At 42.7% G+C, this 22,086-nt stretch overlaps 1 protein-coding gene across 1 annotated transcript in view; it reads left to right on the top strand.

Annotated features, from left to right (window-relative positions):
• Positions 1–22,086, top strand: part of Prx4 (Peroxiredoxin 4) — a 53,418-nt gene that overhangs the window by 12,811 nt on the left and 18,521 nt on the right. Inside the window, exons 2-3 of the mRNA XM_076196881.1 lie at positions 16,659–16,776; positions 19,039–19,174. Coding sequence (XP_076052996.1) covers positions 16,659–16,776; positions 19,039–19,174 — 254 coding nt within the window. The remainder of the gene's footprint in view (positions 1–16,658; positions 16,777–19,038; positions 19,175–22,086) is intronic.

The following is a 22,086-nucleotide window of genomic DNA, read 5'->3' as shown; positions in this document are numbered from 1 at the left end:
GGGCACTGACAGGTGGTGGAGTGCTGTGTGTCGGAAGGCACTAGGATGGCAGGTGCCAACCTTCCCAGGAGAAGGGGGCAGGGGACCCTTTGCATGGTGACTCGGCACGTGTGTGCAGGTCCTACTGAGCGTCTGAGACAGTCGCCATCAATGCCTCCTGTGTGTGGCAGTGGTGTCGCCACCTCCTGCAGTGACATAATTGCCATGAAGGAGCAGAGACAGTGGTAAAGGTTCCTAAGCTGGGTGGGTGTGGCTTGTGCAAGTCAGCTGGGCTCCTCGCAGGTGGCTTTTGCGGTGAATGGGAAGAAGCAGGACAAAGTCATCTTTGTTGGCATGGCCTGCAGTGGCCTGGGCCCTGTGCAGGGTGACGTTCGCAACTGGTAGTGGAGCAGCAGGACAAAGGTCTCTTGTTTGCCCCACTACGTGCATGGAGGCGTGCCACTATCATTATTGCATGATTTTGCATGGTCCCATGCATGCACACTGTAATCGGCGCCGCACTCATGGTCCAGTGTGTTCACTGTCGCCTGTTGGTCTAGTTCCATTGGTACTCCATTCATGTATGTACCGCTGATTCACATATTGTCCCATGTTTTACTGTTGCAAGCAATTGCAAGCACTATCCTACTCACTGCGCCATCTTATGTGTGCAACTGAAACGCGGGGGGACATTTGGAATCTCTATTGTGACGTTAAGTGTACATGGAGTGAACCACGATAAGAGAGTTATATGCTCCTAGTAGGACAGACGGGTATAGACTGATGTGGGGGCAGCGTTGTAATCCTTGCACAGAAGGAAAACAATGCCACGTCCTACGTATTTGTCAATGAGGGCCTTGTGCCCAAAGAGTCCTTGTAACCCTATGGTGCCCTGCTCATGTTGAACACCAGGGCCCCTTTAGAACACTGTACCACAGTTACTTGTTGGTCTTTAGTTTGACCCTATCTAAATGATAACATGGTGTCTGGGTGATGCCCTGACAACTCTTGATGGTGTCCTGAGGGTTCCAGACAGCTCTGGATAGTACTGCACAATGTCTGAATAGTACTGGATGGTAATTAGAATGACCATCCACTACAAACAAAAACAAACTTGGCATCTCGAAGATCACATTAAGCTACAAATTGTCAGTAGTGTATGACATCTTTAATCTTGATGCATCCAAATGCTTTAAAACTTAGATATGATATGATAGAATATAGCACAAATAATTTATTATGCCAGTATTAACTAAAAACAGTGTATATCATAAGAGTTGATGGTAGTTGTTGGTAATTAGTAGGACCCTTTATTTATATATGCCTTTGGGGATTGAAAAGAGTAATGAGAAATAGATATTTGCAAATAGATGCTAAGAGGAGATTATATTTACCTAGTTGTATTTAGCGGGAAGGGGAGCTACGCTCGTGGTGTCCCGCCTTTGTATCTCGCAGTGTCTAGTTTGCTTTTAAACTCATGAATGGTTTTTGCGCACACTATTTCCTTGTCTAGTTTGTTCCAAGTGTCTACCACTCTATGTGGAAAACTGCTGACAGCACTGTATGGGGCAGAAATATAGAACATAGGAGAGGAAGAGTTTAAATGTGTTTGAAATGCCTGAGAAGTATAGTAGGGGTTACTAGGCTGGATAGAGTGAGAAACAAGGTGAGGAGAGCGGGGATGGGAAAGGGAGTTTGGAGATAGGGTTGATGAAAGAGTATTGGGATCATTTGGACGTATGGAATGAGTGAATAAAGATTAGTAAAAGAGGTGCAGAAGGCAGAGGTGGAAGGAGTGAACATGAGGGGGTCACCAAGGATGAGATGGATGGATGGGGTAAAAGGAGTATTGGGAAAGAGGGAAATGTCTACTAAGGAATGAGAAGACAAGGTAGGGGTGAGTGGAGAGTGGTGTATAGATGATCATGATGCTGTGATGCATGGAAGGGAGTGGGTGGGGGATGGTGTGGTGAGGGAGTATGTGTGAATGATATCTGAGACAGCCTGAAGGGATTTCTCCCCTTTTTAATTTTTATATCTGCATGAGGTGACGGAGAGAGAGGGCTGTCCCTTAAATGAAGTGGCCTTGCTGTGGATGAGCTGTGTCTTGCTACATTACTTCTGACCCAGGGCAGTGGGCAAAATGCAGGGTCGACCTATCATCCAGGAGAAGTCAAGAAAAGCAGGAGGGAGGGATGGTGAATGGCAGTGGAGTATGTGGGGGTGAAATGGGTGGGAGTGGATATGTGCCTTTGATTTTGGTTACCTCATATGTAAGGCGGAAAAGGCCATTGGTATATGTATGCATGTACATTCAACACATGGAACCTACGGACAAATGTCTTTAACAGACCAGTAGTCCCCCCTCCCCCCTTTAGTTTGTAGTTTCCAGGTTCATCTGTAGTATGTTGCCCAAGTTAAAACTTAGTTATTCAGAGATTTTGGTGTTTATGAGTATTCAAATGATTAGATTAAAATGAGATTATGGAAGACTGTCACTGTTGCTATGTCAGAAATGTATTCAATTAGTACATACATACATACATATACCAAGGCTTTTTCCCCCTCTCAAGGGAGGTAGCCAAAAAGGGAAAGGCATAAAAAGACTCCCACCCATTTCATCCCTAAATACACTCCACACCCCTCCCACCCTCCCTCTCATCTGAGCACCTCCTGGATGACAGGTCATCCCTGCACCTTGCCCACTGCCCTATCCTCCTTCACATTTAGCAACTCCCTAAAATATTCTGCCCATCTTCCCCTTACTGCCTTCTCTTCCATTATCATCTCTCCATCTGCACCTTTTACCTTTTCTTCCCTACTTGATTTGCCTCCTCTTCCTCTCTTAATTTCTTTCCAAAACATCTTTTTATTACTTTCAAAATTTTCTGTCATACTCTTACCCCATTTCACATCTGCTCTCCTCTTTGCCTCCTTTACCTTTTGCTTTACTTCTCTTTGTACGTCTCATATGACTCCCCCGTCTGGGGTATTGGCCCCGTCTGGGGTATTGGCTGCTTGTTATTGTGGCAAAGTAGCATGCAGTCGATACTTTAGGGTCTATATGGGGCACCCCTACGGACCAGAGCCACACATCATTTTGTCTATGATAGAAGAGAACTCTGTTCATAGAGAAATGATGACACTTTTATACTACGACTGTCCCTCCGTTATGCTGTCCCCCAACCCCTTGTTGCTGTCCTGTACCATTTCTCTGAGTATTCTCTTTCTGTAATGGGGGAAAAGAATACTGGCACCAAGTATCCCACTTGGATCGTAAGAGGCGAGAAAAAAGGGACGGGGAGTGGGACTAGGCATCCTTCTCCCTGTAGCCCCACGGGGCATATATCCTAAAAACAAAAGTGAAGGCATAAGGGGTGCTGGAGGGCCTCGGACCAGCACCCTAAGGTTTGGGTCTTTTAATGTGCGTGGATGTAGTACAGATGAGAGTAAAAGGGAAGAGATAGGTAGTATGTTTGTGAGAAGAAAGATGGATGTGTTGGCTTTGAGTGAAACTAAGTTGAAAGGGAAGGGTGAGTGTAAGTGGGAGGTTATCAGGAGTGAAGAGAGGGCGAGGGAGGGAAGGGGTGGCTATTCTAGTAAGTGAGGAGATAGGTAAACAGGTAGTGGAGTGGAAGGAGGTTTCCTCAAGGATAATGTGGATGAAGGTGAAACTGGGAAAGGAGATGTGGGTCTTTGTAAGTGCATATGGGCCTGGCAGTGAGAAGAGCGTGGAAGAAAGGGAGGCCTTTTGGATAGATTTAAATGAGTGCATAGAGGGTTTAGGAAGAAATGTCAATGTAATAGTACTGGAAGACCTTAATGCTAGGGTGGGAAATGGTCCAATCGATGGTGTGGTTGGGAAGTGTGGAGTTCCAGGAAAGAATCGTAGTGGAGAGTTGATGGTGGAAATGTGTCTAGAAAGAGAGTTGATGATAGCAAATACAGTGTTTCAGAAGAAAGTCAAGCATAAGTACACATGGGAGAGGGTGGTAGATAGTGTTAATGGATTATGTAGTGGTAAATAGGATTATAATAGGAAGAGTTAAGGATGTACATGTGCTAAGGGGAGAGGGTGGGGGAATATCAGATCATTTTTTGGTGGAAGGTAAGCTGAGAGTGGAGGATAGATGGAGAAAGAGGAAAGGGACAAAAGGTAGGGAGGTTCTTAGAGTGAACTCCTTGAATGAAATGGAAAAGGAGAAGGAGTACGAAAAGAAGCTGAAGGAGGAGTGGGAGGGAGTAAAGGATGGAGCAGAGATGGGTGTGGAGGAGGAATGGGGATGGTTCAAGGAGGGAGTCTTAAAGTGTGCAAGGATGGTGTGTGGAACAAGAAGGACAGGGGGAAATAGAAGAAAGGGTAGTGAATGGTGGGATGAGGAAACAAAGAAGGTTGTAGATGAGAAGAAGCGAGCATTCACAGATTGGTATTCAATTAGTGATGCTATAAATTGTAGCCAGTATGTGGCAATACATACTGTATGCTCATAATGTTGAAATTATCTGACCAAACCTAGGGATTATTTACTTATTTATTTATTTTTATTCAATTTCAATGGTAACATAATTTACTTTTAGATACTGTATACTTATGTATGGACTACTTTTGATGGTGAGTCAAAATAATAATATTTCTGCCATAATATCAACAGTGCAACACATTTGGCCATTGTGGTAGGGTATGGCTTGAAATCTTTCTCAACATCATGCCACATAGGGTGACTTTGTCCTTCCATCCTATATGTGACACTTTCTGATTATAAAGAAAAAAATATAAAACGTAAGAATACCTGTGACTCGAACCTAATCACCTAATGTACTTAGAATCACAAAGTTTAGAGTCTTCCTGTTAAAAGAGATGGAAGATTGCACTAATATGTGACCTATTTACTCGTGGAAATATTGGCTAATATGTGTGTGGGTCCAGATTTTTTTTTATTTGTTTATTATTTTTTTTTATGTATTTATTTTTTTGCTGATGAACTTTGTACAATGGATATTGTCAAAGGTCGTTTGAAGTCATGAAATGATGGTAGTACTCTCATCTTAATTTATCCTTATTGCTTTATGATTTAGTGGTAAATAGGGAGTATGATAGGAAGAGTTAAGGATGTATATGTTCAAAGGGGAGAGAGTGGGGGAATATCAGGTAATTTTCTGGTGGAAAGTAAGTTGAGAGTGGAGGATAGATGGAGAAAGAGGAAATAAACAAAAGTTAGGGAGGTGCTTAGAGTGAAGTGCTTAAATGAGAAAGAAAAGGAGTACAAGAAGCTGCTGAGAGAGGAGTGGCAGGAAGTGAAGGATAGAGTAGAACTAGGAGTGGAGGAGGAATGGGGATGGTTCAAGGAGGGAGTCACAAAGTGTGCAAAGATGGTGTGTGGAACAAGGAAGATGGGAGGAAATAGACGGAAGAGTAGTGAGTGGTGGGATGAGAAAGCAAAGAAGGTTGTAGAAGAGAAGAAGCAAGCTCTCACATATTGCCTACAAAATAGGATGAGGGAATCATATGAGAGGTACAAAGAAAAGAAAAGTAAAGCATAAGATAAAGGAGGCAAAAAGGAGAGCAGATGAGAAATGGGGTAAGAGTATAACAGAAAATTTTGAAAGTAATTAAAAGATGTTTTGGAAAGAAATTAAGAGAGGAAGAGGAGGCAAATCAAGTAGAGAAGAAAAGGTAAAAGGTCCAGATATAGAGATGATAATGGAAGAGAAGGCAGTAAGAGGAAGATGGGCAGAGTATTTTAGGGAGTTGCTAAATGTGAAGGAGGATAGGGAGAAAAGGGTAGTTGCATTGGGAAGCACTAAGAAAATGACCATGATGAGTGAGGAAAATGGAGGAGTAATTAGGAAAGATGAGGTGAAGGCAGTTAAGATGAGAGCAGGTAAGGCACCTGGGTTGGATGGATGTCATGCAGAATGTCTGAAAAAAGGAGGTACAGTGATGGTGGACTGGGTGGTGAGGTTATTTAATGTTTGTTTAGGAGAGGGTAGTGTGTCGAAGAACTGGAGGAGTCCTGTATAGTTCCACTTTACAAGGGAAAAGGGGACAAATGTGAGTGTAGTTTCAGAGGGATCAGCTTGTTAAGTGTAGTTCGGAAGGCTTATGGAAGGGTCTTGATTGAGAGGATTAGGAGAGGAACAGGAGTAATTGGTGAGGAATAGTGTGGGTTTAGGACAGGTAGGGGTTGTGTAGATCAGATTTATGTGGTAAGACAGATATGTGAGAAAGCTATAGGAAAAGGTAAGAATGTTTTTTGGGCTTTTATGGATTTGGAAAAGGCTTATGACAGGGTAGACAGGAAGGCACTATGGGAGGTATTGCAGATATGTGGGACAGGAGGAAAGCTTTTAGGAGCTGTCAAGAGTTTTTACGAGAGTAGTAGAGAGTGTGTTAGGATTGGAAATGGAGAGAGTGAGTGGTTTGAGGTAAAGGTGGGACTTCATCAGGGATGTGTTATGTTGTCCTGGGTGTTTGATTTATACATGTATGGGGTGGTGCAAGAGGTAAATGCAAGGATAGTGGGCCAGGGATTGGAGATGGTTAAAGAAAATGGAGAAAAGTGGGAGATAAGCCAGCTGTTGTTTGCAGACGACACTGCACTTGTAGCAGGATCAGAGGAGGGATTGAGGAAATTAGTGACAGAGTTTGGGAAGGTGTGCGAAAGAAGGAAGTTGAAGATAAATATGGGTAAAAGTAAGGTGATGAGATGTACAAGGGGAGAAAGTGGCAGCAGACTGGAAGTGAGTATTAAGGAAGAGAGACTGGAGGAAGTGGATAGTTTTAGATACTTGGGTGTGAATGTGGCAGGAAAGGGAGTGGAGGTAGAACGTAGATTGAGAGAAGCAAGTAAATGCCTTGTTGGATTAAAAAGTGTAATGAGAAGTAGACATTTGGGAATGGATGCTAATAGGAGATTGTATGAAGGAGTGATTGTGCTGAACATAAGGGAGAGAGGAGTTTGAATGTGTTTGAGATGAGGTGTCAGAGAAGTATGAAAGGGGTCACTAGGCTAGAGTGAGAAATGAGGTGAGGAGAAGAATGGGAGTGGAAAGGGAGTTGGGAAATAGGGTTGATGAAAGAGTATTGGGATGGTTTGGATACATGGAAAGAATGAGTGATGAAAGACTAGTAAAAGAGGTGTGGAATGCAGATGTGGAGAGAGTGAACATGAAGTGTCGACCTAGGATGAGATGGATGGATGGGGTAAAAGGGACTTTAGGAAAGAGGTGAATGTCTGTTGAGGAAGGACAGGAGAGGACAGAAGATGGGTGAATTGAGAATGGTTGTATATGGATGATGCTATGATGCATGAGGTGGAATGAGTGGGGGTTGAGGGAGTATGTATTTACCTAGTTGTACATGCATACATATACCAAGGCTTTTTCCCCCTTCCAAGGGAGGTAGCCAAAAAGAGAAAGGCATAAAAACACTTCCACCCATTTCATCCCTAAATACACTCCACACCCCTCCCACCCTTCCTCTCATCTGAGCACCTCCTGGATGACGGGTCATCCCTGCACCCTGCCCACCGCCCTGGGTCAGAAGCAGTGTCGCAAGACACAGCACATCCACGGCGAGGCCGCTTCATTCAATCGGCGACCCCCCCTCTCTGTCCCCCCCTGCACACAAGGCGAGGACGGGGAGAAATCCCTTCGGGCTGCGTCAAAATTTACTCACATACCACCCCACCGCCCACTTCCCCGCCCATTCCTCCTCATGCAGTCACAACATCATCCATATACAACCATTCTCCACTCACCTCTGTCTTCCGTCCTCTCCCTTCCTTCCTCAACAGACATTCCCCTCTTCCCCAAAGCCCCCTTCACCCCATCCATCCACCTCATCCTAGGACGTCCCCTCATGTTCACTCCCTCCACATCTGCCTTCCATACCTCTTTTACTAGTCTTTCTTCACTCTTTCTTTCCATGTGTCCAAACCATCCTAATATTCTTTCATCAAACCTATCTCCCAAATCCTTTTTCACCCCTGTTCTCCTCCTCACCTCCTCATTTCTCACTCTATCTAGCCTAGTAACCCCCACCATACTTCTCAGACACCTCATCTCAAACACATTCAAACTCCTTCTCTCTTCTTCTCTTATGTTCCACGTTTCTGCCCCATACAGTGCTGTTGGCACAATCACTCCTTCATACAGTCTCCTCTTCGCATCCATTCCTAAATGTCTATTCCTCATTACACTCTTTAAACCACCAAGGCATTTACTCGCTCCTCTCAATCTACATTCTACCTCCACCTTCACTCCACCTTTTCCTGCTACACTTGCACCCAAGTATCTAAAACTATCCACTTCCTCCAGTCGCTCTCCCTTAATGTTCACTTCCAGTCTACTGCCACTTTCACCCCTTGTACATCTCATCACCTTACTTTTACCCACATTTATCTTTAGCTTTCTTCTATCACATACTCTCCCAAACTCTGCCACCAGCTTCCTCAATCCCTCCTCTGACCCTGCCACAAGCGCAGTGTCGTCCGCAAACAACAGCTGGCTCACCTCCCACTTTTCTCCATTTTCTTTAACCATCTCCAATCCCTGACTCACTACCCTAGCATTCACCTCTCGCACCACCCCATCCATGTATAAGTTGAACAGCCAGGGCGACATAACGCATCCTTGACCTAGTCCCACCTTTACTTCAAACCACTCACTCTCTCCATTTCTAATCCTAACACATGCTCTACTACTCTCATAAAAACTCTTGACAGCTCCCAAAAGCTTTCCTCCTATCCCATAAATCTGCATAACCTCCCACAGTGCCTTTCTGTCTACCCTATCATAAGCCTTTTCCAGATCCATGAAAGCCCAAAAAACATCCTTCCCCTTTCCTATAGCTTTCTCACATATCTGTCTTACCACAAAGATCTGATCTACACAACCTCTACCCGTCCTAAATCCACACTGTTCCTCACCAATTACTCCCTCTGTTCCTCTCCTAATCCTCTCAATTAAGATCCTCCCATAAGCCTTCCCTACTACACTCAACAGGCTAATCCCTCTGAAATTACTACATTCACACTTGTCCCCTTTTCCCTTGTAAAGAGGAACTATACAGGCACTACTCCAGTCCTCCGGTACTCTACCCTCTCTCCAGCAAACATTAAATAACCTCACCAACCAGTCCACCATCACTGCACCTCCCTTATTCAGACATTCTGCATGACATCCATCCAGACCAGGTGCCTTACCTGCTTTCATCATCTTTACAGCTGCCTTCACCTCATCCTTCCTTATTTCTCCTCCATTCTCCTCACTCATCACTCTCATTTTCTTCGCATTTCCCACTGCAGCTATCTTTCCTTCCCTATCCTCCTTCACATTCAGCAACTCCCTAAAATATTCTGCCCATCTTCCCCTCACTGCCATCTCTTCCATTATCAACTCTCCATCTGCACCTTTTACCTTTTCTTCTCTACTTGATTCGCCTCCTCTTCCTCTCTTAATTTCTTTCCAAAACATCTTTTTATTACTTTCAAAATTTTCTGTCATACTCCTACCCCATTTCACATCTGCTCTCCTCTTTGCCTCCTTTACCTTTTGCTTTACTTCTCTTTTCTTTTCTTTGTACGTCTCATATGACTCCCCTGTCCTCTTTTGTAACCAATCTGTGAATGCTCGCTTCTTCTCTTCTACAGCCTTCTTTGTTTCCTCATCCCACCATTCACTACCCTTTCTTCTATTTCACCCTGTCCTTCTTGTTCCACACACCATCCTTGCACACTTTAAGACTCCCTCCTTGAACCATCCCCATTCCTCCTCCACACCCATCTCTGCTCTATCCTTTACTCCCTCCCACTCCTCCTTCAGCTTCTTTTCGTACTCCTTCTCCTTTTCCTTTTCATTCAAGGAGTTCACTCTAAGAACCTCCCTACCTTTTGTCCCTTTCCTCCTTCTCCATCTATCCTCCACTCTCAGCTTACCTTCCACCAAAAAATGATCTGATATTCCCCCACCCTCTCCCCTTAGCACATGTACATCCTTAACTCTTCCTATCATAATCCTATTTACCACTACATAATCCATTAGCGCTCTATCTACCACCCTTCCCTCCACCACCCTCTCCCATGTGTACTTATGCTTGACTTTCTTCCGAAACACTGTATTTGCTATCATCAACTCTCTTTCTAGACACATTTCCACCATCAACTCTCCACTACGATTCTTTCCTGGAACTCCACATTTCCCAACCACTCCATCGATTGGACCATTTCCCACCCTAGCATTAAGGTCTCCCAGTACTATTACATTGACATTTCTTCCTAAACCCTCTATGCACTCATTTAAATCTATCCAAAAGGCCTCCCTTTCTTCCATGTTCTTCTCACTGCCCGGCCCATATGCACTTACAAAGACCCACATCTCCTTTCCCAGTTTCACCTTCATCCACATTATCCTTGAGGAAACCTCCTTCCACTCCACTACCCCTTTACCTATCTCCTCACTTACTAGAATAGCCACCCCTTCCCTCCCTCGCCCTCTCTTCACTCCTGATAACCTCCCACTTTCACTCCCAAACTTACACTCACCCTTCCCTTTCAACTTAGTTTCACTCAAAGCCAACACATCCAACTTTCTTCTCACAAACATACTACCTATCTCTTCCCTTTTACTCTCATCTGTACCACATCCACGCACATTAAAAGACCCAAACCTTAGGGTGCTGGCCCGAGGCCCTCCAGCACCCCTTATGCCTTTCCTTTGATTTTTAGGAATTTGCCCCTTGGGGCTACAGGGAGAAGGATGCCTAGTCCCTCTCCCCGTCCCTTTCTTCTCGCCTCTTACGATCCTAGTTGTACCTAGTTTTATTTTACGGGACAAGAGCTATGCTCATAGTGGGCTGTTTTCATATCTCTCTACATCCAATTTATTCTTAAAATCGTGTATATTTTTGGTATTCACTGTTTCTCCATTTAGTTTGTTCCAGACATCAGTCACTCTTATGTGGGAAGCTATTCCTTTTCAGGTCTCTTCTATAACTGTCCTTCTTTAGTTAGTTTTTGTGTCCTCTTGTTTCTCTTCTGTCCCACTTTAATAAGTCGTCTCTATCAAGAATTTCCATCCCTTTCATAATTCTGTAAATTGTCAATAAATGTTGACATGTAAATTCTCCAATCTTTGTTCGTATGTCAGATTTGACAGTGTAGGTGCCATTTTTGTCGCTGCTCTTTGGATTCTTTCTAATTTTCTTATGTTCTTCTTTGTGCTGGGTGCCCACAGTGCTGCAGCATACTCTAGTTTAGGTCTTATCAGTGTAACCACTATTTTTTTTTAACCATCTCCTCATCTATGTAGTCAAAGGCCACTTTCATTGATCTTAATAAGTTAAAAGTCTCTCCAAATAATTTATTGACATGTTTATCAGGTGTCAAGTCACTTGAGATGATTACTCCCAGGTCCTTTTCTGAATAGACTTTTTTTACTTCTTTGTTTCCAATTCTATATTGACCTGATACAGTACTCTATTTTTGCTTTTTCCAAATTCCATTATGCTACATTTCTTAATGTTGAAGTTTGTCTCACATTTCTGACTCCTTTCCCATATTTTGTCTAGGTCTTCTTGTAGCAATCTGCAATCTTCTGTTCTTACTCTCTTGAGTAATTTGGCATTGTGAGAAATAATTTGACACAGCCCAAAGGGATTTCTTATCGTCTTCTCCTTTTCTGCATGAGGGAACGGAGAGGGGGGGGGTCACCGATTTAATGAAGTGGCCTTGCTGTGGATGTGCTGTGTCTTGTGACACTGCTTCTGACCTAGGGCAATGGGCAAGATGCAGGGATGACCCATCATCCAGAAGGTGCCAAGCTAAGAGGGTGGAGGGGCATGGAGTATGATAGGGATGGAAAGGGTGGGAGTGGTTTTTATGTCTTTGTTTTTTGGGTACCTCCCTTATAAGGGGGGGGAAAAAACCTTTGGTATATGTATGTATGTTTCATGATTACTTGTAATGGGCTATTTATAGCTGTTATTGTCAATTGTGCAAGTTCAGTGACAGTGGAAGGGAATTTCATTCCATATATGCCTTCATATATTTTTTACTATATATCTTGTTCATTTCATTACCATTGACAAATTTTGGAATGATACATGAATAAATGGTATTTGTTTGAGATTAATCAATCAGTCCCTTTGCTCTAGGTCTCTTACAAAAGACCAGTTTGTGAGAACAAGTACAGTGCGTATGCAGTATTCCTATACTTTATCAATTTTATTTATGTATATATTGTTATTGTGCTGGCTGTGGGCAAATGTGTGAAACCAGGATGAATGATGAGTAATTGCAAATGGTAGTCTTGCAAGATGACATCAGAAGGAATAGTCTCCCCACTCCATCTGAAGGTGCAATCCCAACAAATATATACTATTTGTGGACTACATTCCAATGTCTATTCACCAACTTCTACCAGTATTATGTCTATTTTTTCACATAAAGAGCTGACAAGTGGCAACTGCTCCCCTTCTACTATAAGGTGATAATATTGAAACTGTCCCACACTAATACAACACAGATAACTGCAAAGTTTCTTCCTGGAAAGATATATGGGAGGGCCCAAGGACTACTGACAGATATTGTTGGGCTGCAGGCTTCCAATCTGTTGAAGGAGAGGGGGTTGACAGATTTTAGTTATGGTACTTTTCCCTGCCAGCCATTTTGTAGGGCCTCCAATAGCAGGTGGTCCCTGTGTTACAAATATATGGAATAGTGGTTAATTAGTTAAAGGCAGTCAGACATTTGAACATTAGTAGGGAATGTATGAGGGTTGTTGTTGTTGTCGTTCCCTAGACTGTCTGTCCGAGCAGTCCCGTCTCCCCAAGGAATGCCACAGCCGAAACTGGGTTTTCCCACAAATCCTTTATAGAGTGTATGTTGTGTTGTTTGCATGCATGATTGTGTATAATGCAGTCTTCCATTATGTGTTGTATGGTATGGGGTGAAGTGTTACATCCTGGTCCTGGAGCTGCAGTGTCTATGTCGTGGCACCACCCCCCAACCCCAAGAGTTGGGGGCCAAACGGCGGCAACTAGCCCTGGCCACCGGCTCTACGCAGGTGGCACCGATCCCCAAGAGGAGCTACGTCTGCCTTGGGGAGTACCACAATCATTTTTCTCAACATGTATGAGTGCTATGGTTGCTCAACATCTGATAGGGTGACAAGGGAGGGTTTGGAATTGGGTGAAAATGGAAGACTAGATGATGTGCAGTATTAGTACTTTCTTGGTTGTTGTTGTTGTCGTTCCCTAGACTGTCTGTCCGAGCAGTCCCGTCTCCCCAAGGAAGGCCACAGCCGAAACTGGGTTTTCCCACAAATCCTTTATAGAGTGTATGTTGTGTTGTTTGCGTGCATGATTGTGTATAATGCAGTCTTCCATTATGTGTTGTATGGTATGGGGTGAAGTGTTACATCCTGGGCAGCTGTTCACAACACGGTCGTCCAGCCTCTTCTGGTAGCTTAGAAGTGCTGGGTGGTGACCGCATCGCAGTCTGGCCAAGTGGACTCTGTCCTTTCGTGGGAGAGAGGATTCAGAAGGGTGGATATCAGAGGGTCTGGCATGCAGCAGTGTGTTAATGGAGCGGTGAGTGATATGATTATGAATATGTTTCCGGAGGCTGGTATTTGGTGGTTGTGGAGGAAGAGAAGAGAGTATTTGTGCGTATTAAAGGTCTTTGGGTGTTGTTTTAATGTTTCTTGGTGTGTGTGGGTGTTCTGCTATGTAGTGTAGTGGGTGTGATGTGTTTGTGGTGGCTGCAGCAAGTGTTTGTGTGCCTCTCATGTCGAGGTGGTCCTTGACTTTGAGGACTTTTGTTTCATGGTGTAAATGGTCTGTAGGTGTTGTATTTGTGCAGCCTGTAATTGTTTTTAGGGCTTTGTTATGTATGATTTGAAGGGTGTTGTGGTGTGTCTCACTGAGATTAGGAGCCCATGCAGGACTCGCATAATTCATCACTGAGCGTATGCATTGTTTGTATATTGTTATATTAGTTTCTTTGTTTTGTCCAAATGTTGTTCCAGTGATTGACTTAAGTGCGTTAAGTCTAGGTGTGCATTTGTTTTTTATGTTTGTGAGGTGTTGTTTGAAAGACATGGATGTATCGTATGTTACACCAAGAATTTTCGGTGTGTTTGTGTGTGGTATTTGAGTGTTGTTGATGTAGAGATGAGGTATGTATTTGTGTTCTTTTGTCCAGTTGGTGAGAAGTGTTGCTGTAGATTTGGTTGGAGCTATTTTGAGTCTGTTTGTGATGAACCATGTGTTGAGTGTGTCAAGGTAAGGCTGGATTATTTCTGCAGCTTTGTGTTACGATGTGTGCATGTGATTGTTATGTCATCTGCGTAGGAAGAGATTTGTATTTCTGAGGTGTCTGGTGTGGGTAAGTCATGCATGTATAGATTAAATAATGTGGGGGATAGAACTGAGCCCTTTGGTACTCCGTTCTTAATGTTTCTGATGTGCTATGATTGGCCATTATATGACACATGAGCATTCCTGCCTGCCAGATAATTGGCCAGCCATCTTTTGGTGTTATTGTGCATGTCTGTGTTATATATTTTATTTGTTAGGTTGTGGCAGGGGATAGCATCAAAAACTTTACTAATGTCCAATGTTATAAGAAGTGTTCTGTGGTGGGGCCTATCTGAATTGATGCCATTTAAAATTCTTTGTGTGAGGTTTGTCAGAAGAGTGTTTGTGGAGTGTAGTGGCCTAAAACCGTGTTGTTAGTCAGCAAGGGGAATATATGGTGTGACAAGTTTAAGTATTAGGCGTTCAATGACTTTAGAGGGGGTGCAGAAGTGTGATTGGGCGGTGCGATGTTGGGATTGTTGGGTCTTTGTTCGGTTTTGGAATGGTGATTATTTTACCATGCTTTCAGATGTCGGGTATAGTGTTGTGTGAATAGCTGTAGTTTGCAATGTTTGTGAGTGCGTGTATACCTTGTGGTCCAATGTGTTTTAGGTGGATGTTGCTTATGTTATCAGGGCCACAGGCGGATGAGTGCTTGAGATTATGCATTATGAGTTTTGTCTGACTGTCTATGAAGGGTGTATAGTCTGAGTCTGTGGGGAAGTCTTTCTTACGTCGAATGGTGTGTCGGTCGTCAGGGTGAGATGTAAGATGGCTCGTCTGTGCAAAAAGACGTATGAGTGCGTTTGGTTGTTGTCTGTTTGAGGGTAGATTATCTGTTGTTGTGATTATTGCTGCGTGAGAGCGTGTAGTGTTAGTGTTGGATAGTGTGATGCTGTTGAGTGTTTTGTACAATTTGCTGGTGTTTGTTTTGTGATCAAGTGTATTGATAAAGTTTTGCCAATTTTGTGTTTTTTGTTCATGTATTTTATTGGCAATCACAGTGTTTAGTGTTTGTATTTGGTCTGCTATGTTTTGAGGAATAGGTGTGGGGGTATCGTGTTTAAGTGTGTCACGTTGTCTGATGAGGCCTTGGATTTCTGGTGTGAAGTTGGGGTTGTGTGATTTTCTGTTGCCTCTAGGGATGTATCTCTTGTCTGCGTTTTGTATGATTGTATTAAAAGCGTGCACAGCATTGTTTATGTTTGATTGGTGTACTGTTAAGTGTTTCAAAATGTTGTTCTGTCTCTTCAGTAAAAGCTTCCCAGTTAGCTCTCTTGTAATTGGTGTAAGTGTGTCTGTGGCCAGCTGGGGTGCATCTTGTTTTGGTGGTGATGATGATTGGAAGGTGGTCAGAGCCAAGGGCTCCGACCACTCTCCATGATGTTGTTGGGGTTAGGCAGGGGGAGCAAAAGGTGATATCAGGAGAGGAGGGAGTGTAGAGGGCTTGGTATGGGATATGTGTATGATTATGCGTGTTGTTCATGATAGTCAATGAGTCGAATTGAGTCTGTATATCAAGCCCTCTGTCTGTGTCAGGGTTGTCGACATACCAGGCAGATGACTTGGTGTTGAAGTCACCACCCATGATCAGGTTGGGGATTGAGGTTAGTTGGCTAAGTTGAGGTCTGAAGGTGTTTGGAACTGTGGGGGATGATTGGGGGGGAATGTACATGTTAACTATTGTCAGTGTTGAATTGTTGCCTGTGCGGATTCGAATGGATTGGGTTTCTGTTGTGTTATCTGTGGTAGGGAGGAGAATTTAGGTTGTGGCACTTTTGTCCACAAAACAGATGTTGTTGTTGTTGTCGTTCCCTAGACTGTCTGTCTGAGCAGTCCCGACTTTCTTGGTGGTAACCATTGCTTGTCTTAGTGAGGTTTAGTATTAATGAGGTGATGTCAACTTGTTTAGTTAACTGACTTCTTCACTGATATAGACTTAGAGATGCAAAGAAAGCCATAAATTAAGTATTATTCATGCTGTAGACTGCAATTCTAATTAGGTAGTTCTATTTTGATTTAATGCTTAAGAGGAAACAAAAATTACAGGTAATATTTAGTGTTGCATTTTTGTATTTCCATTTACTATTGCTTATTAATCATTTGTTTAACATGTTTTGCAGTTGAAATGTATTCAAGCATATTAAACTTTCATTTTGAAGGTTGTTAATATTGTTATGTGGGGCAAGTATGCACATAATTCTTTAGGTTTACACTTTTTGAGGGGTTGAGGGGCTCAAGGTCTTCATTTGCCCATTGATTGTGGTTATATACAAGATGACTCTGAAGAACCTTCTTTAATGTATGTGAATCTTGACAGTCAGCCAACCAGCTCCAGACTGGAAAGGTACGGCAGTTGTTGATGGACAGTTCCAAGACCTGAAGCTATCAGACTTCAAGGGAAAGTACCTCGTCTTCTTTTTCTACCCATTGGACTTGTGAGTGGATTTTATGTACAAAAGAATGCTTAATTATTGAATTTTGAAGTACATTGTAATAACCTACCTTAGGGATCCCTTATGCATGTGGACTAGTGACAGGCATATGCATGAGATGATTCTGTTGAACAGATATTGGAGAGGATTGTCAACATTCTCATTGTATTGGGGGGGCTGAGGGGGGGGTTGACACAAAGACCTAGCAATTTATCTTTGGATTTGGCCAAGGTATTTCATTCAACTTCTATTTCACTACTTTTTCACAAAGGGAGAACAGACAACCAATGACTTCACATCTCTTTTTGACACTGATGTAGAAAGCCACTTCTGTAACATAACATGGACAACTATCCAATATTTCATATATGGTGTATTGACCCAAAGACTAGTGTTAGCTTAGGGTTTTGGACAGAGAAAGTTATAATTCTATTAATGACAGTACTTGTTTCTTGATACCCAGTTTCAATTTGAGTTTAGGAATGAGAAGGCATTGTTTATATACAGGGTGTTTGGGATAATTTTATTTATTTATTTTATTTATTAATTTATTTATTTTTTTATCTTGTCATTTCAGAACCATTTGAAGGATTTAATAACGGTAAAGTGCAAAGGATAGCTGATTCTGTGTACTATTGGTGGGTTTTAGAGTTAGAGAGCATGGACAACTGGAAGGCACCAGAATATTGGAAGAGAGTGACCTGCATTATGCTGATTCACACTGGATTAAAAAATTCAGAAATCTTAGCTGTAGCTCAGTGCTCCTTGAATATCGTGAGATGTGAGCTGGAGAATTGCAATGGAGCTGTGGAGGCAATGGCTAGCAGGAAGGATCACAGCAGGCGTTCTGAATGAAATTCATCGAGAAGCTGCAAAATAAGGTGTGGCAAGATCCAGGCAAGGCGATGGGGACCTTGGCAAGAGAGATGGACATTGGAGTGGCAACTATGAAGAAAGTGCTGAATGAGGATCTTCGCTACTCGTCATACAAGAAGCGCAAGGGCCAATTACTTGCCGCCAAGGCCCAAGAGAACTGCCTTACGAAAGCCAAGAAACTCCTCAACAAGTTCAAGCACCCAGTCGAACCAGGGATACTCTAGTTTTTCTCAGATGAGAAGAACTTCTGCCAGGACCAGTTTCATAATTCACAGAACAACAGGTGGCCAGCCTACAGTCCACATGAAATCCCATGCTTCATGAAGACCAAGTTCCCTCAAACTGTGATGGTCTTTGGGTGTTTCCAGTGGAGGCCACATCATGTCGCCCCACTTCTTTGAAGAGGGACTCAAACTCCCTTCAGGTGGCTATATTGAGTTGTTGTCTACTGTTGTCAAGTGCTGGGTGGAGAGGGTGGTTGCAGGAAGACCATACATGTAGCAGCAGGACTCTGTTCCATGTCACACCTCACATCTGGCCCCCTACTTGCCTGATTGCAACTCCATGGACTATTATGTGTGGGGCACAGTTGAAAAAGACACCAATTGTACTGCCTGCAATACCAAGGACAAACTGATTGCCAGGATCAAACTTGAAGGCCATGTGGTGCAGATTCGGGTCCCACCTCGAGGCTGTGGTGGAGGCTCAGGGTGGCTTCATTGAGTGAGCTGTATTTGGCAAAAGACCCTCTAAGAGATGCACTTTGAATTTTGAGAATACATAAATTTTTTACCAAGATGTGACATTTTCTCTCCTTTCTGAAAGTGTCAAATTTCTCCTGAACACCCTGTATAAAAGTTGGTCATGCTAGTCAGTGAGATTTATGTACACTGTTGATAGTGAGTATAGGGGCTTGTATTTTAGTGACTTTGAATTTTTGTTCAGTTACAGTTTAAGTTTGGATTTAAATTTTATTTTCAACCCCCCTCACTTCCCTCAGGAGGTGCAGCCTTAAGTTGGCACTGCCCATGGACTGGGCCCAAGATCTCTGTCCAAGCTGAAACTGTATTTCTTACACCTTTTCACATGTTGAGAGCTGACAACCAGTGGCTGCTCCCTCTTCCTACCACTCACAGCTGGTGATGTAAAAACAATTCCACACCAGTACAGCACAGACAATAGTTCAAAGTTTCTTCCCAGACAGATCTGTGGGAGGGCTCAAGGATCATTGCTAGTTGTTGTGCTGTGGGTTGTCCACTTTGTGAAACTCAAGGCAACAATTATCATTATTATTGTTGATTTTAATCTTCATACAAATTTATTTGCATTTTGAATAACTTAACAAACTTATTAAATTGGAGCTCAATTTTATTTAATACTCCCCTTTAGCACCTTTGTGTGTCCCACTGAAATTCTGGCCTTCAATGACCGTGTGCCTGAATTCCGTGCACTGAATACTGAAGTTGTGGCTTGTTCCATCGATTCACATTTCACTCACCTGGCATGGACCAACACACCACGCAAGGTGAGATGAGGAATGGATCTGATTTGTAGTTTTTGGAGATTCATATGGTATAAAGATATGTTAACCAGTCAAATGTGAAAAAAATATGTATATAATGGAACTCTTGTATTATGTGCAAAGAAATATATTGGAAATGGACAAAGTGTAATCAAGTCAATCTGTTGCCCCAGATCTCTCTTGGTGGAGACCCAAGACTCCCAGGTAATTGGCAAGACTTTCAAGTTACTGATGAACAAAAGACTTGGAATATAAGGGATGCAGAAAGGAAAAAAAAAATTGTCTTAGATGAAGTGTTTGATAAGTATGGTTAGGGTTAGAAGGATGGATAGTGACAGAGTGAAGCAGAGAGTGGGAATGGAAAGGGAGGTGGTAAGAGGTTGATCATAGAATACTGGAATGGTGTGGGTATATGGTAACAATTGGTTAGGGAAGATGAGCATAAAGAGTGCAGAAGGCAGTATTTCAGATGCCAAACAATTGTGTTTTGCTGAAAAGTCCTAATAGCCAAGATGTAGATATCACTGAATAATTTCTATGAATCTGTAAATAAGAAATATATAGTAAGGTGACACATTTTAGAATACAGTTATAGACTATATTTTGATTCTTAATATTCTATGAGGCTCATTAGAAAACCATAACCAACCACACACACTTCTGGCTGAACCTGTACTTGTAGATCTAAACTACAACTAACTGTACTGATTCTGTACAAGTAGCAACATGTTACAAAAATTACCAGATTGTTCAGCACTTATGAATTGACAAACAATTTGTAAATACATGGTGTTCACTTATAAGTTAATTACATGAAAATTACCAAGATAAACAACCTTTATATGGCTGTTTATAATAGCCTAGAGATGTGCTTTTATTTATTTATTTTTTATTAAAAAGGTAATTAGATTGGTGCCAAAGTGTGAAAAATATGTACAGTTGACAGACGTATAAATATGGCACTCACTTGTGTGTTGATTGTATGAAAAATACTAGCAAACACTTTTTTTTACTTATTGTAATAGCCAAAGCTTATGCCTTCATTTTTTCTCGTGTATATATATATATTTATATATATATATATATATATATATATATATATATATATTAATACCCTCAAATTTTTGCTAAAGTGGGTTTTTTATTTTTCAACTTAGAGTTCTTACAATCTGATATTTGGATTCCTTGTCTTTTTCTGATTCTAAATATACATACATATACCAAAGGCTTTTTCCCCCTTACACAGGGGGGGGGGGTTAGCCAAAAAGAAAAAGGCATAGAAATCACTCCCACCCATTTCATTTCCCATATATTCCACTCCCCTCCACCTTCCTCCCTCCCTCCTATCTTGGCACCTCCTGGATGACGGGTCATCCCTGCATCCTGTCCACTGCCCTGGATCAGAAGCAGTGTCGCAAGACACAGCACATCCACAGCAAGGCCGCTTCATAAATTCAGCGACCCCCCCTCTCTGTCCCCTCATGCAGAAAAGGAGAAGACGGGGAGAAATCCCTTTGGGCTGCGTCAAATTTTTTCCTACATACTTCCTCACCCCCCATCCCTCACCCACTCCCCCTCATGCATCACAGCCTCATCTATACACAACCATTCTCCATTCACCCCTATCTTCTGTCCTCTCTTGTCCTTCCTCCACAGACATTCCTCTCTTTTGTAAAGCCCCTTTCACACCGTCCATCCATCTCATCCTAGGATGCCCCCTCATGTTCACTCCTTCCACCTCCGCCTTCCACATTTCTTTTACTAATCTTTCTTCACACATTCTTTCCATGTGTCCAAACCATCCTAATACTCTTTCATCAACCCTATCTCCCAGCTCCCTTTTCACCCCTGTTCTCCTCCTCACCTCCTCATTTCTCACTCTATCTAGCCTAGTAATCCCTATCATACTTCTCAGACATTTCATCTCAAACACATTCAAACTCCTTCACTCTTCCTCTCTTATGTTCCATGTTTCTGCCCCGTACATTGCTGTTAGCATAATCACTCCTTCATATAACCTCCTCTTAGCATCCATTCCCAGATGTCTATTTCTCATTACACTTTTTAATCCACCAAGGCATTTACTCGCTTCTCTCAATCTACATTCTACCTCCACCCCCACTCCTCCCTTTCCTGTCACATTCGCACCCAAGTATCTAAAACTATCCACTTCCTCCAGTTTCTCACCCTTAATGCTCACTTCCAGTCTACTGTCACTCTCTCCCCTTGTACATCTCATCACCTTACTTTTGCCCACATTTATCTTCAACTTCCTTCTTTCACACACCTTCTCAAACTGTCACTAACTTGCTCAATCCCTCCTCTGATCCTGCTACAAGCACAGTGTCGTCAGCAAACACAAGCTGGCTCACCTCCCACTTTTCTCCATTTTCTTTAATCATCTCCAATCCCTGACCCACTACCCTTGCATTCACCTTTCGCACCACCCCATCCATGTAAAGATTGAACAGCCATGGCAAGATAACACATCCCTGACGAAGTCCCACCTTTACCTCATACCACTCACTCTCTCCATTTCTAATTCTAACACAAGCTCTACTACTCTTATAAAAACTCTTGACTGCTCTTAACAGCTTTCCTCCTATCCCATATATCTGCAGTACCTCCCACAGTGCCTTCCTGTCTACCCTGTCATAAGCCTTTTCCAGATCCATAAAAGCCCAAAAAACATCCTTACCTTTTCCTATAGCTTTCTCACATATCTGCCTTACCACAAAAATCTGATCTACACATCCCCTACCCATCCTAAAACCACACTGTTCCTCACCAGTTACTCCCTCTGTTCCTCTCCTAATCCTCTCAATCAAGACCCTCCCATAAGCCTTCCCAACTACACTCAACATACACATTGCGATTTTACAAGAAACAAAATTAAGACACTCACACAAAACACC

Source organism: Oratosquilla oratoria, chromosome 13, assembly GCF_046742065.1.
Source record: "Oratosquilla oratoria isolate Oo_2021 chromosome 13, ASM4674206v1, whole genome shotgun sequence".
In the NCBI taxonomy this organism is placed as follows: Eukaryota; Metazoa; Arthropoda; class Malacostraca; order Stomatopoda; family Squillidae; genus Oratosquilla; species Oratosquilla oratoria.
Note: the sequence above shows the minus strand (reverse complement) of the source record. Positions and strands in the feature narration are given on the sequence as shown.